Source organism: Alligator mississippiensis, chromosome 4 (assembly GCF_030867095.1).
Source record: "Alligator mississippiensis isolate rAllMis1 chromosome 4, rAllMis1, whole genome shotgun sequence".
NCBI lineage: Eukaryota > Metazoa > Chordata > Crocodylia > Alligatoridae > Alligator > Alligator mississippiensis.
Genome location: NC_081827.1, coordinates 129,077,353 through 129,092,593, shown reverse-complemented (window position 1 = coordinate 129,092,593; position 15,241 = coordinate 129,077,353). Strand labels below are relative to the sequence as shown.

The 15,241-nt window shown below is 42.6% G+C and overlaps 1 protein-coding gene across 5 annotated transcripts in view; it reads left to right on the top strand.

Annotated features, from left to right (window-relative positions):
- ITPR2 (inositol 1,4,5-trisphosphate receptor type 2) overlaps positions 1–15,241 on the top strand; it is a 425,347-nt gene that overhangs the window by 177,196 nt on the left and 232,910 nt on the right. For all 5 annotated transcript variants that reach the window (XM_019498344.2, XM_006270092.4, XM_014607327.3 and 2 more), the window contains 5 exons: positions 35–160; positions 2,264–2,386; positions 4,200–4,400; positions 8,405–8,656; positions 13,663–13,788. In XM_019498344.2, the coding sequence (XP_019353889.1) occupies positions 35–160; positions 2,264–2,386; positions 4,200–4,400; positions 8,405–8,656; positions 13,663–13,788 (828 nt within the window). The remainder of the gene's footprint in view (positions 1–34; positions 161–2,263; positions 2,387–4,199; positions 4,401–8,404; positions 8,657–13,662; positions 13,789–15,241) is intronic.

The window sequence follows — 15,241 nt, the reverse complement described above, 5'->3', positions numbered from 1 at the left end:
TCACATTTTATTTTGGGGGGTTATTTTTTTTTAGATTTTGATTCGACTCAGCAAACTTTGTGTCCAGAATAAAAAATGTCGAATTCAGCAGCAACGGTTGTTGAAAAATATGGGAGCCCACTCAGTCGTACTGGACCTTCTCCAGATACCCTATGAACAGGTTATACTAATAATTACTTTACTGGGAAGGGGAGGAATGTACCAAATAAACAGTTATAAAAGGGTCTGACCCGCAGACAGATTTTCATAGTTTTAAATGAGCGACAAAGCAGACTCCAAGTGATTATGCAATTTTCTTATTTAAGAATAATAAATCTTGAGCAATTTTTAAATCTAACTGTCTAAATAAAGAATAAAAACAGCATTTACCATCACAGGTGCTCAGAGAAGCTGTGATACCTTCCCATATTCAGAATAAGCAGTTTAGTCACTGCAGGCTGGAAATCATTGACCTAATGGATCCTCCGGCAGGATGTCCAGCACTCTCAGGGGAGTGCCTTGCTTGGTATTTTAGAGACCTAATGGGCATTTCTGTATCTGTGACTCAAGCCTTATAAAGCCTCTATCTTGGTAAAGCTGTTATTGTCTCTAGTGGCTGTTTTAGAACTGAAATAGCCCAGATTTACTCACCTGAGCATCCAAATGAATGAATTTGTTGTCTTTAGCTAGATCCACCTTGGTCAAATTAGTAGATCTGGCACTGGCACTGCAAAGAGATGGAACCCGTTTATGGTCTACTTTTATATTTTCCTGTGTCTGACACTCTAATGTTGTGATTTTGACACTTGGTTCAGTTCTCCTCAGGGCGATAGTGAGCTGTTCATAGAGCAGGCTCACCACATGCTTGTTAATGTATTATGCTACAAGTTTGGAAAATGGGTGCTGAAAGCTAGGCAAGAAAATACATATTTAACTACAAAAGTGGCTTGATTTGCAGACGTGCTGAACAGTCATTGAAATGAATAGAATAGGAGCTACTTTTGAAAACCAGGCCACTGTTTAGGATCTGAAATAAGGAATTAAGAGACTAACAGTGAGCACTCACTAGAAGATCTTGTCCTTAGCTTTATCATCTTTAATATAGTTATTATAAAGCAGCGGTTCCCAACCCCAGGTCACGACCCAAATGAGGGTTCCAGGGGCAATGCCAGCGGTGCTTCACAGAAAAGATGAGCCATGCCACGTGCTGGGAGCTCCTCTACCCTATCTGCTGCTGCCGCCGTTGCCCTCTGCTCCCAGCAGTGGGTCTCAGAAAAAAAAGGTTGCGACCCACTGTTATAAAGTCTATTGAACAAGCCAAAGTAAAGTTAGGCTGCACACAGATGTCACATTTGTGCTGGCATAAAAATTTTTGTGGTGGCACAAAACTGAAGAGAGCAGTTGTCTTAGCCCATTGTTGCACTGCAAATGCCCAAACTTGTGTGAGCATGATAATTCCTAGTCATAGTTCATGCCACCTTTGTGCAACTGACATCTGTTTGCTTATGGTGGGAGAATATGGGCTGCACAGGAATGTGTGTGATCTCTCCACCATGGGGAGAGGCTGCCAGGGCTTCAGGAGGCTGATCCTGTGCTCCCTGGGAATCCCCCTGCAGCATAATTCCTAGGGCATGTGTCTGCAAACTCAGATGGGGGGAACCTCTTGCAGGGGATTCCCACCATGCATGTTTTTGGGGCATACATCTTCAAGTGGGAGAACCCCTATGGGGGTTCCCCTGCTCGCAGACGTACACCCCCAGTTGGGGTGTGACACCCATGGTCATTTGTCCTGCAGTATTGGGCCCCTGAAGCTCCAGGCATGGTAGGGGTCCAGTCCAGTGGGGCAACAGCCCCAGTGATGTCCGTAGATGCTGATGAAATGAATTGACTGTTCTGGGACACATCCCAGCCAAGCCGATCCCGCTTCAAAGACATCTGTTTATACCCGCAGTTCACCTCAAAACACAGAAAAGGGTCACAGTATATTTGAGCTGAACCTGGTGGTCTTATTAGTCCAGGTCATGAGCACCCTGGGCTAAAGAAGGTCAAGATGGGGAGTAGTGGGAAATGCAATGTCTTGTGTGATTTCTTAGCGACTCCCTGAATTCAGCAAAGGTGCTGCCATTGGTGGGCTCTGGAAGAAACTGGTCAGCCATTCTTGCTGAAGGGAAAGTATCTACCTTTTAAGGCTCAGGAAGCTGGAGGACAATTAGTTCATTAATTGCCATGTTTTTTAGCAAGTATGTTTGTCTCATCTGTTGCATTTGACTTTTTTCATCTGTAGACTGATGAGAAGATGAACGAAATTATGAACCTAGCTCACATTTTTCTCCAGAATTTCTGTCGAGGAAATCCTCAGAATCAAGTTCTCCTCCACAAAAACCTCAATTTGTTCCTAACACCTGGAGTAAGTATGTCATTGGACAATAACTTACAATTGAAAATAGATTAACCTGAATTTTACTTGCTGGCATTCGTAAAGCCAAATACAGCAATAGAGAAATGATTTCTTTTGTTTCTTCTCCATTACTTTTACCTTCCCTCTGTCTTCTTTCGTTTTCTTTTGTTTCTTTTTTTCATTGTTTTAAAGAGACCAAATTCTAAATTGGAAAGGAACAATGTAAGTATAGTTTGCTGTAAGCTGCCTGAAAAAGGTCCAATGTTTTGTTTTCATGACATTATATCACATGTGACTGAATTCTGATCTTACTGACACTACTGTAATTCTAGTGAAATCAGTGGAACTACTACACTCGTATACAACCCCTCTGAGATCAAATTCAAGCCTGCAGCCTTAAACTAGTGATATTTTCTCCTTTTCTACCTAAAACTTGATCTTCCTTTTTATTTTCCTGCTAAATCACTTTCACGTACTTCTGGTCTCTTTCCTGAAGTCCCCTAACTTTTTGATTTGTTTCATTGTTTTTATTGGTGAATGATGTATTGTTGTTATACAAAATTATAGTCTTTCCAGCTTGCTGGATGGGAGACCTGCTGAGCAGAGTGCACTTATGTTAGAAATAATATAAGAGCATTAGAAGTGTAGACACTTGACTGAATACAATGGCCTGAGTATTTCCCACCACCAGGACCTTTTAAAATTTTTGTGTGAACTTCATGCTGTTGAAGGGTGCTGGGCTGACAGTCCTGGAGACCAAGGTCCTTATTCTCATTGATGCTAAACTCCCTTTAGAGTGCCAGCATATGGGTCTTCAAGTGGGCATTAATTTAATATGTTTTGGTGTGTGGTAGATGGTCCTAGATTGGAGTCAAGGATGATTGTCTTCCATGATATAATTGTCTTCCCCACACAGAAACACATATCTGAGCTTCAGTAGAGTGTGTTGATCCAAAGATGGCTGATGGATAGGTCTCATCAGCCATCTTCAGACACACAGATAAGACAGTCCTGGAAGACAATTACCCTTGACTGTGAGGGACTGTGGAAGAAGAAGAATTTAATATGTGACTGCTACAAGGCCTCTTTGAACTTTTAAGTAGCGTAAGGCAGTGCAACTGTAAGTGAGGATCAAGCCTTCAAGCTTCTGTTTATCCATAGATAGGGACCTACTTAATTTGTGGTGAGACAACGCCATTTTTGTGGCTTTGTCCTAGCATGAAGAGCCAATTTGATGAAAGGCCCACTCCTTGATGCTGATTGGCAGAGAGACCCTGGCCCTGAGCACTGATTGTTAGAGAGGTCGCAGGGGGAGAGGGAGAGGAGGGGGCAGCCACCATCTTGACTTTTGGCTGCCCTTTGTCTGGCCAAGCCCCTGAGTGCTGATTGGTGGAGAGGCCCCATGGGGTAGGAGGGAGGGAGGGAGAAGGGGGAGCCGCTATCTTGTCTCCTGCCACCGGTTTGTCTGCTGCCCCCTTTGTGCTGCTCTGGCAGCTGATGCTTTCCTTTCCCAGGCATGCTGCAAGGCCCAACTGGGTGGGGAAAACTTAATAAATACTTTTATTAAGTTTTTTCCCCACCAAGATTTCATAGGCAAACACTGGATTTCAAGGTTTCCATGAAATCTGCAAAATGGCAATTTAGGTAGGTCCCTAGCCATAGAGCATGTACAAATTGGCTTGTCCCACTGTGCTCCACAAATGAGCCTTCACCCTGACCTGCTGACTTCCATTGCTCTTGACTCTTCCAGTATTCTTTCTCAGAACGTCATATAAATTTTATTTACTGTTCTTATCAGGCTTTTTGATTTAAATCTGTTTAGCTTCTTGAAGCTGAAACCATGCGGCATATCTTCATGAACAATTACCATCTGTGCAATGAAATTAGCGAGAGAGTAGTGCAACACTTTGTACACTGTATAGAGACACATGGGCGTCATGTGGAATACCTGCGTTTTCTTCAGACAATTGTAAAAGCAGATGGCAAATATGTGAAAAAATGCCAGGATATGGTAATGACAGAGGTATGTTAACTGTTCATATTATATCTGCTTAGCACACATACTGATATTCTGAGGTTGCCTTCCTCTGCTCTTAATGCCAACAAGACATGCTGGCATTATGGATTTAGAATTTGAAATGTTATCATGAATAATGAATATTTTAGCATACATATTTTTGAATTGCATCTAATTTGGTAAGGCCATCTATATAAGTACTGGCTGTAAAACATGAGTGCAGTGGTGGTGGTATAGAGAGTTCTGTTTTGAAGTCAGGGCCCTGGAATGCCTGTTTTTCTTACTCAGGCCTTCATTCTGCTTCATTGTATTTTAGCTCCCCATCCACACAACCATATTTACTACGTTGTGGCATTTTATTACAATAATTCTATGTGCAACTTGGTCCAAACTGTATTACAATCACTTTGTGGAATCCTATTATAGTCCCAGGCATCAGATTCTGATCTCACTTCCATAGATTAATTCTGGAGCAACTGTGTTGAAGCCAGTGGAATTACTCTGCATTTATTTTAGAATAGGAGTGTTAAACTCATCTGATCCCAGGGGCTGGATGAAGGTTGCTGGGCCAGTCTGTGGGCCAGATTGAGAGCGACTCCCTTTGGTGCAGACAGCACCAGGTTCAGCCCACACACTGCATGCAAAGTGAGGCCCAGAGCAGGGCTGGAGGCAGTGCACAGAGCCAGTTTGGTGTAGGCACCATGTCCAGGCACACCCTGGACTGATCCCCCACCATGCTGCTTGCAGAGCCTGTGGTGTTGGGTCCAGCTCGTGTGCCACGTGCAGTTGTGGGGTCAGTTTAAAGATCCATGGGCCAGATCGTATGGCTTCATGGGCCACTTGTTTGATACCCTGTCCTAGAATAAGTAAGTTTAGAATTGGCATGGTAAATTTTACCATGTAGTCTTTTAGGGCCAAATCGTGTTGTCACTGAAGTTAATGAGAGAGCACCCATTTGACTCCACTTTGAGCACTGCAGGTAGGTTTTGGTAGGATCAATGCCCAAGTGGCATTTTCAAAGCACTTTTTTTTCTTCTAGAAAAAGAAACTTAAAGACAAAAACAGAGATGAACTAAAGTTGGGATTTAAACAGATCTGAAACTTACACAAAATTCTCTTCACAATAATGAGGAGGAAAACATTCTTATTAAGAAAATAAAACTTCATCCTACATGGGTAACCTTTAATGAATTGCATTTCAACCTTTTCAGTTTGACTGAGGTGTTTAACATATTATATCAATTACAAGACTTCGATTTACACAATTCAAGCAATTCTTGTGCATTAGTGCTCTCAGATTTTTTTATTTTACTCTCAGTTTCTTGTAGGTTTTTAGCTTCTAATCAAACATAATTTTGGGTTTTTCAATTTAAATATATTTTTGTTAATGATCTATAATAGCACAGAGATAAATTGCTGTATTACATCTTCAAGCTGAATACATCATGGAAGTAGAAATGAATTTAGTTGTGATATTTAGATTGAAAGTCCTTCAGGAATTAGCAAGTTTAAAAACACAAAACAAAAATACCCAAAAAGGAATCATTTTAAGGAGTAACCTGTAAGAGAGTTATACAATTACAGTTAAGCAGTTATTAGCTATAGAGTAATGATTTAAACAATCAAATATGGCTATTATTCCAGAAAGGAAGCAGTATGATCTAACAGTTTTGATGCAACTGGTTCATTTTGTGATATAACACTAGTGACCTATCTAGTGCCTCAGTCTCCCTATCTCTAATATAGAAGTTACAATATTTGACTTTTTAGAAGTTACAGTTTTGGGCTATTTTTGAGGATTTTTAGAGTTTTATATTAGGACAGTGCCAGGAGGTTCTGGACATATAGCTTTATCTTAAGTGTTAAAAAGGAGAACTTGGACTTTAGAAAACAGTTGTTGCAATGAGCTGGATAGTCTGCAATGTTCCAGAATGCCTTGTAAGGTCTCAGTAATTAATTTAAAACTGACGTTAACCTCCATGTTTTTTCAACGTATTTTAACTGGTTAGTATGTCTGCTGCCTTTTCTTAGTTACTATTCTCATTGAAATCAGTGGGAATTTTATCTGATTTATGTTGGGTACTTAAAAGTTTCTTTGGTGAGGATTTTCAAGTACATTTTCCTGGATACTCAGTTCTCCTATTCAGATGACCTTTATGCCAGTAGAGAAATTGTGGAAAACTTGGAAAAACAGATTTTTTTTTCTTTCATTGCTTTTTATGATAATCAGTTTGTTCTACTTGCACTGTAAATACTGATGTAGAACTTGGAGTTTTGCATGTGCTGTTTTTACTTTCAGACTTAGAGGTCCCTCACAGTCCCCACAACTAAACTTGCATTCTGTTGCCTTTCCAACTTCTTGTTTCATACATTTAGTATGTTATATTTTGCATAAGATTTAGTCCTCATTCTTCAGCAGTGGAACAGTCTGGGTGTGCAGCATAGGGGATATATTGCTTTCTGTTTTTGACCAGCAAATAACTTGGGGCCAGATTGTGCCTAAATTGTATATATCTGAACCATTTTTGGATCGTATGAAAAGAGTATTCTTCCTTCCTTTTGTATTACCTATGTAAGGACTAGGTACTAGACAAGGCTGAACTATAGAAAAACAGGTTCATGGAAAATTTTAAAACTTGGTTCCATCTCCCAAGGTTTTACACGAAACATTTAAAAGAAAAGAAAAAGAAATATTTTTAGCAATTTGAATATTCAGAATTTCAGATTTTAAATAATTGTTTCCCCTTTTGTCTTTCCTTTGTGCTTTGGAGTGCAATAAAATAAGATTGATGTTACTTCCCCTTCTTATACTTTTTCATAATTTCTTCTTTTATTGCTGCAAATATTCCAGAAATTGAAGAAGTTTTGAAAAGTGGAATAAAAAGAGAAAAACATATAAAAGGAAAGTTAACCCATGGGCGGGGGGCAGGGCAGGAATCCTAGATACCATTCACTCTATTGCATCTATTTATAAAAAGAAAAAAAAGTGAGAAATGGGGGAAAAAACCCCCAAAAATCAGAGCAGTCAGAATGTCAGCACTTGTAATTTTTCCGTATTGGAAAAATCTGGGAAAATGGGTGTTTTTCAGAAGTTTTCTGCATTTGCATAGCTTTCATCCTCTCTATGACCCCAAACAATGACAAGTGAAAGTTTAAGCATCTCTGTCAGGCAGTCTCTGCCATTGGATTTAGTGAGATCATGATTTTATCCATGCCCTCCTGAACATTTGCTCACAACAGATATGGGCCTATCCCTACAAACACTGCCAAGCAAGTTATTCAGTACTACCAGAGCTGCCTGGGGGCTGTTCCTTTCCAACTCTCCTATACCCAACACTATACCCAAAGGGGACAGAGAGAATGCAGGGTGCTGGGCACTCTACCCTGGCCTTTGGAGAAATGTACATCTGTGATCCAGTATACTTCTCTTTTCCCTCCATTCAAACCCTGCTGCACCATGCTATTTCTAACTCTGGGATGTATCCAAATGGCACATCTGAGCCCAAGGATGAAATATTTCTTTGTATTGCTCCACCATCAGCTATGTATTGCTGCAACATGCTCTTCCATTTAAAAGGAATCACTGCCATTGCAATAACAATGCTTGGACACTTAATATCAATATGTGTTATGGAGGTAAGGGAAGGGTAGTCTGTCTCTCAGGCAGTGTATAAAGACTCAGAAGTCCTGGTTTAAATTCTTGTTCCTGGTTCACATCCATAGATTTTCCTGTGTGAGTTCTGACATAAAATTTAATTTGTGCCTCAGTTCCTTTTCTGTAAACCATTGATAACAACGTGCCCTTATCTCACGTGTATTGAGAGATTAGACTAGGTACATCTGGCCCTAAATCTCTACTTTACGTGTGCATTCCATTAGTCAAATTCTATTCTTCTAAGGCTGTCTGTATTGCCAGAGAGTAATTTTGTATATTGCAAGAGAGAACAAATCATTTGTATCTGGTGTGGAACACTTGAACAGCTGGGGAAACTTCTATATTATCATTTCAGCTGATAAATGGAGGTGAAGATGTGTTGATATTTTACAATGATAGAGCATCATTTCCAGTTCTCCTTCAAATGATGTGCTCAGAGCGAGACCGAGCAGATGAGAGTGGACCTTTGGCTTACCACATCACACTGGTGGAGTTGCTAGCAGCATGTACAGAAGGGAAGAATGTATATACAGAGATCAAGTGTAATTCACTCTTGCCACTGGATGATATAGTGAGAGTGGTGACCCACGATGACTGCATACCAGAGGTAAGCCTGAGTATTCAATGATGCCACTGAAAATCCTTGCCTCTTGAAATAACAACACATTTACAGAGCTTCTGAAAACCAATTGTTTGAATATGTGCCCAGAAAACAGTCTCACTGGTTCAGCTAGGCTGTATGTTAAGCTGTATCAATGAGAAAATAAATGAGAACCTTTCTGAAAGCAAGCTGTTTAGTGGTAACCTCTGTCTCTCTGTTGTCTCTGTTGTTAAGACCCTAAGCTCTTTTTCTTTTGCCCCACTTAGAATAGGCAGGATCTAGTCTCTGACTATGGCTGGTGGGTTCTTCTGCTGCTCTTGGTGACTGAATTTGCCTTGTTAAATATATCACTATTGCATCAATGGGCTAGGAAGAATAGGCTTTGAAATTATCCCCCTGTTGTAGTTAATGGGGCTAGGGACAGAAGTTACACACAAACCAGTTTAAGTGATCAGAAACTGGTTTAAACTAGGGTTGACAAATGATTAAAGAAATTAATTGGAATTAATTGCGAGATTAAAAAAAAAAGTTGTAATTAATCACAATTTTAATTATAAAGTTAAACAATAGTCAGCACCACCCACCCAACAGCCTGGAGCCCATGCACCCTGTGGCTCCTCCAAGCTACCACCAACAGCACACAGCCCCAGCTCCAACCCCGGCCTATCCTGTGCTTGCTCCAGACTTGCCCTGGACAGAGAAGACCAGCTGGAACCCGTGTGAACAGCCCCAACCCTGGCCTGCCTTGCACTTGCTTCAGACTCACCTGCCCCTGCTGAGCAGCAGCAGTAGCCAGGCAGGACCCCATTTTCCTTCTGGGCCATGGGGGGCAGGGCCCTTCTCAGCCAGCTGAGCTTCTATCACATTTCCCTTATAATTTAACCTGAATATTTCTAGCACCATCATCCTTCTTGTAAAAAAAATATATCATTTGGATTTGGATATATTGTGGATATGAGAAACTTTGCATCTCCACAAAATTCAATTAATAATTACTAGGCCTATGAGAAGCTTTGGTTGCTGATCCGATTTGGAGGAGATTTGGCCCAATTCGGTGGCCAAATCTCTGAATCCGAATTGAATCAGGAGACCCATTAATCTCTCTGAATCGAATCAGAAGCCTCCGATTTTGTTTTGGAGAGATTCGATGATTTGGCTATAAACACAGCTTTATATGTTTTTTCTACATACTTTGAGATACCAGGCGTGGCTCATGAACACTGAGATGGTGGGGCGGATGGAGCATCTCATGGGAGCATGGTGGGGTCCCCCGCGTGCTTGGCAGTGGACCCGGAAGTGAACCAGAAGTACATTCGGTCCACTTTCGGGTCTGCCACCGAGCACGCGGGCCCCACCCCTGCACTCCTGTGGGACACTCCATCTGCCCCACCGTCTCAGCATTCACAAGCCATGCCTGGTACCTTGAGGTATGTAGAAAAAACATATAAAGCTGCGTCTATGGCCGAATCGCTGATTCTCCGGATCAGAATTGAATCTTCAGGTTCGGATTTGTCCGAATCGAATCAGGACAGTGGTCCGAATCAGCAAATCGAATCACTGTCCCCCAAATTGGGCTGAATCCGAATCCAAATCGAATATGGCCCGCTTCACACACACCTAATAATTGCTATATGTCTGGGAGCATGCATTGCATGTAGGTAATTAAAAATATCACAGTCCATGCCACTCCTGTACTCATTCCTCACAGTGTGGCTCATGGGTCAAGAGATTATATGGGGCAGAGCCCCATTTTCCTTTTCGGCCATGGGGGCAGGGCCCTTCCCAGCCAGTTGCAGCTTGGGCTGGGGCCACAGGAGCTGTGCGCTCAGGTTGCTCCTGGCTTCCCATGCCTAGGCCAGGCCAGGCTATCATGGAGACACAGTCAGCTGGGAAGGGCCCTGCCCATGTGGCCCAGCCTGGCCCAGGCTGACCCCTCTGTGCCCACCCTCAGCAGCGCCCACAGCTGGCTCAGTTTAGTCCCGAGCAAGGTAGGTGACAGCGGGGCCAGCCTGGGCCAGGCCGCTGGGGCAGGGCCCTTCCCAGCCGATTACAGCTCCATGATAACCTGGCCTGATGCGCATGGGCAGTGGCTGGATGGGCAGTGAGGCGGAGGCAACACCACTGCAGCTGCAGGCAGGTGCCATGGAAGCCAGACTGGCTCTGTGGGATGAGTTGTTTGTGTCCGTGGCTGCCTGGGCCGGCTTGCCACGTGAGACAGATAGGCAGGCACCATGCAAGAGGCATCGTGTTGGTGGCTGTGGTCATCCAAGTCCCTGCAGCAGGCGTCTGCTGGGCTCTGGGCCCACTGGTGCCTCCGAACCAGGTTGGGAAGCCGCGGGCATGAAGGGTTCATCCCGTGCAGTCACTCTGGCTGCCAAGGCACCTGCCTGTGGCTGCAGCAGTGTCACCTCCATGCCACTGCCTGGCCAGTTGCCACCTCTGCATGCTGGGCTGGGCTGTCACAAAACTGCAGCCAGCTGGGAAAGACCCTGCTCCCTCAGCCTGGCCCAGGCCAACCCCGCTATGTGCCTTCCTCACCCGAGGCTGAGCAGGGCAGCTGCAGGTATTGCTGAGGGCGGGCACGGGGGTGCCAAGCTAGGCTGGGCCATGGGGGTAGGGCCCTAACCCAAACTGCAGCTGGCTGGGAAGGGCCCTACTCCTGTGGCCCAGCTTGGGCCTTCCCCTCCATGTCCATCCTCAGCAGTGCCTGTGGCCCAGTCCAGCTCAGCCCCAGCCTCAGCCCCAGGCGAGGCTGCTGCACAAGTGGCCAGCGGGGCAGAAAGCTGGGTAGACTCTGGCAGAGGTACCTGTGCCCATGCCTGAGAGGGGAGGGGAAGTTTAATCCCCCTCCCTGCCCCACTTCATGTAAGGCACTGCCCTGGCCAGTGTCTGGCCCTTCCCCTTTGGGATAAACCTGACAAGGGCTGCTTCCCCCTTCTCCCTCCAGGCATACCCTGGCTGGGGTCCTTGCAGGCCAGGGTGGGGGTTTAAACCCCTCCCCAATCATATTCAGCAGCTTGCCAGGGCCTGCCCCCCACCCCAGAAGGAATGCTTCAAAATGGTGGTGGGGTCGTTTTAATTAAAGTTGTTTGATGAGCTTTAATTTATACACCCCTGCCACCATTTTGAAGTGCGGGCTCATGGAATACACAGGCCATGGAGGCTGCTGGAGCATGCTATTTAGCATGTTCCTGCAGACTCTATTAATAGAGTCTGCTCCGACGTGCTGTAATTACAGCATGTTGGAGCAGCCTCCCCACGTTTCTACACGCACCCTATTTTGTGTTCTGATTGCAAGGGAAAGCGACTATTAGAGGAGGCCCCAGAAAAAAAAATAGCTAGAAAGGGAAAACAGGGAAGGTGGCAAAAAGCAGCCTTTATCTTCTGCTTAATGGCTGTGTAAAGCCTCCTTTTCTGAAGCTTTCATAGAGACTGAAGTTCTAGGTTATTTTGGTTAATCTCCCTAAAATTTGAATTCCTATTTGTCTTTACAGGAGGAACTCAGTCATTAAGAATGCCTGGTATTTCCATTAATGCCCCCTGTTTTCAGTTGGTGTTATGTTTGACAAAACTTGTCAAAGAGAATACATTTTTCCAACCTTTTTCTGTACCTCAGGCTACAATATTTAGAAGGCTTTGGCAAAAATGGCCCAAAGGTCTGTAAGAAAAGAGGTAGTTTTTCCAATGTTACCTTTTTCCAGTCATTTCTTTGAAAATCCCAACCAGAGTTTGGACCAGGAGCTTGAATGTGGCAGACAGTTACCATATGGTCAAAAAAGTGTATATATTTTTTCTGTTCCTATTTTAGCATCCTAAACCTCAGAAAAAATCATGATTTGCAAGTATCTGTAAATTTTTTTCAGGGACTTTGGCAGTAACATTACATCTTCACTGTGCATGCTTCATTATGGCATAGATCCTTGATATGTCAACTGCTCTGAGAGCGTCCCAGATACAGAGCAGAGTTCCACTTGGGAGGATTATGAAACAGGTGTAGCAGCAGCTGGCATCTTACCTTGGGCCTAGAGAAGATGTACTGAGCGTCAGGAAGAGATCCTGACTTCCAGTCTTAAGTCTTTTACCAAATTATATTTTTATTCCTGTGTATTTTACACCCCTTTTTATTAAGCCTTAGTAACCGGGCAAATAGCATTTCGCTTTCCCCCCCAGATCACAAATGGAGTAACAGTCAGGTTGAACAAAGCCACTTGTGGCAGAATAGAGTATGGGGCCTTATGCCTGCAATGTCTCCTAACAGATATGGTACAAAATGGGACTAATTTCTACTAGTTTTTACAGCTATTAGCTGCTCTAATGTGAAGCACCCTTCCCATTTGCCTCTTGCTTTATCTGTCACCCAGAATTAGGGAAATGGTCTCTGATTTGGCTACTCCTATTGCAGTCCATAGCACTGAAGGCCTATGAGATAGGGGCACTCTAGGGCTTCATGTGCTAGTTCACAAGGCGCTAGTACCAAGACACTATTCTGCCTTTTGTTTTCAGGTATTGATCTAGGACTCTGGAGAACTGGATAGTAGTTCCAACTGCTACAGACTTCATATGTGATATTTGGCAGGGCTGCCGTAATGCATATGCACAAGGGAGTTGAATTACAGTTGCTCAGGCAACCTTAATTCTGGCATTGGCTAATTTTTGAGTCCCTGACCTTTGTAATATTAATGTTTTTTTTAAGTGGTTTTTAAAATGCTACTATATAGGGAAATAATCTGTGTGCACATCTCAATCCTTTCCACATAGATATTTGTTCAGGACATTAACAGGTCTCTTGTATTTTGTACCTGAGGGTTATTTCTTTCAAAATTGCCCTACAACTAGAGAAAAAGCTCCCTCTTCTGTTGTAATGTTCGGAGGCTAAAACACAAATATTGTTATTGCTGTTACTGTTTCTTAATATTGGTAGAATCATTGTGCTTGCTCAGTGCCTTTTGTGGATGTAAGAGCACTTTCCTTATTCCATTTTTACACAGTTTTTATACTTGCTGCTGTTGCAGGTGAAAATTGCATACGTGAACTTTGTTAATCACTGTTACGTGGACACTGAGGTGGAAATGAAGGAAATTTATGCCAGTAACCACATTTGGAAATTATTTGAGAACTTTCTTGTTGATATGGCAAGGGTAAGTTTTATGAGGTATTAAATATTACAGTATGCACATTTATGACAGCTGAATTGGTAATAACTTCTCTGCTTGAACGTCATATGTTTTATTAACCATTTTTTTCAGATGCAAGAGAGAATGAAAAAAATTGAGTCTTATTTAATAGTTCATAATTTCTGTCACATTTGCCTTATAATTTAACCTGCATATTTCTAGCACCACCATCCTTCTCAGAAGAAAAATATATCATTTGGATATATTGTGTGTTTGAGAAACTGTTCATCTCTGCAAAATTTAATTAATAATTACTATACGTCTGCACTCCTTCTTCACAGTGTGGCTCATAGGTCAAGAGATTATATCTATTTCTAATGTTTCTTTTTTCTTACCATCTTGGTTCTTATTGGCTGACTCATTCTACTGCCATCACTCCTAACCTCTCTCACATTCAGATTTCGATACAGCAGCTATCCATAACACTGTCCTTTTTAGGTTCATAATTTTTTCTTCATTAAAGAGTCTGCGTGATCAGGCTTCGTGATGTCATTGCTGGACATTTGTTTCCTTGTGCCTTGCCCAAATGAATTTCTTGGTGTCACTTGGACTGACTTTTAACTATATCCTAGATTGTCATGACTGATGTCCTCTGCTCATGAGAGATTTGGAAGATAGAATATTAGCGGTGTTTTGCAGATTTGGGAAGATTACGATGCCCTAACAGAGACAAGAGGGAATTGTATGTTACCTAGTGGTTATAGTTATGTTGAGCATCCCTTTTCTGAAACTCTTTCACAAAGGAATAAACAGCCTCCTACTAATTCTAGCTAATAGAGTTTAATTCAAGTGACAGACGAGCAGGTTTTTAATACTGAAGGTGCTGGATTCAGTTTTTGATCCTGAGCAATGGTTTGGAGTTGGGAGTTGCTACACTGTTGAAATGTCTCTTTGTACTGGATTCTTGGCTTTGTCTCATACATACTTCCTTAAATTTTATGAGCACTAAGTTTTCACTCATTGTATTTTTACTTTTGTTTAAATTAAAAAAGAGAAAGAATGGAAAGGACCTCAATTAAATTCTGCTGTGAGCATTTATAACAAAGTGGTAGTGTATCATAACAGTTTCTTTGAAACCTGTCAGAAGAAAATAGCACATTCCTTTAGTTTGATGATTTATAGCCCAAAGAAAAGTAAGTTCAGATATCTGTGCAGTTCTGTAGGTGCTGGTCCTGTTCATTTCTTTGTGAAATAGAAAAATAGAAATGCTTCCCCCCCTTCCCCCTTGTTTCAGGGAGCAGGCTAATTCAAGAATGGCTGTGCTCTTCTCTCTTTTGGTGAAAGCCATTTTCATCAGTAATGAGACCTCTTCAAACCCTATACTGCTGCTGTTTTGCTTCTGTACCTGTTTCCTGCAGTGGAGGCCCTTCTGGGCAATTCAGGCTCACTAGAGAAAAAGATCAGAAACCTAGCTGGA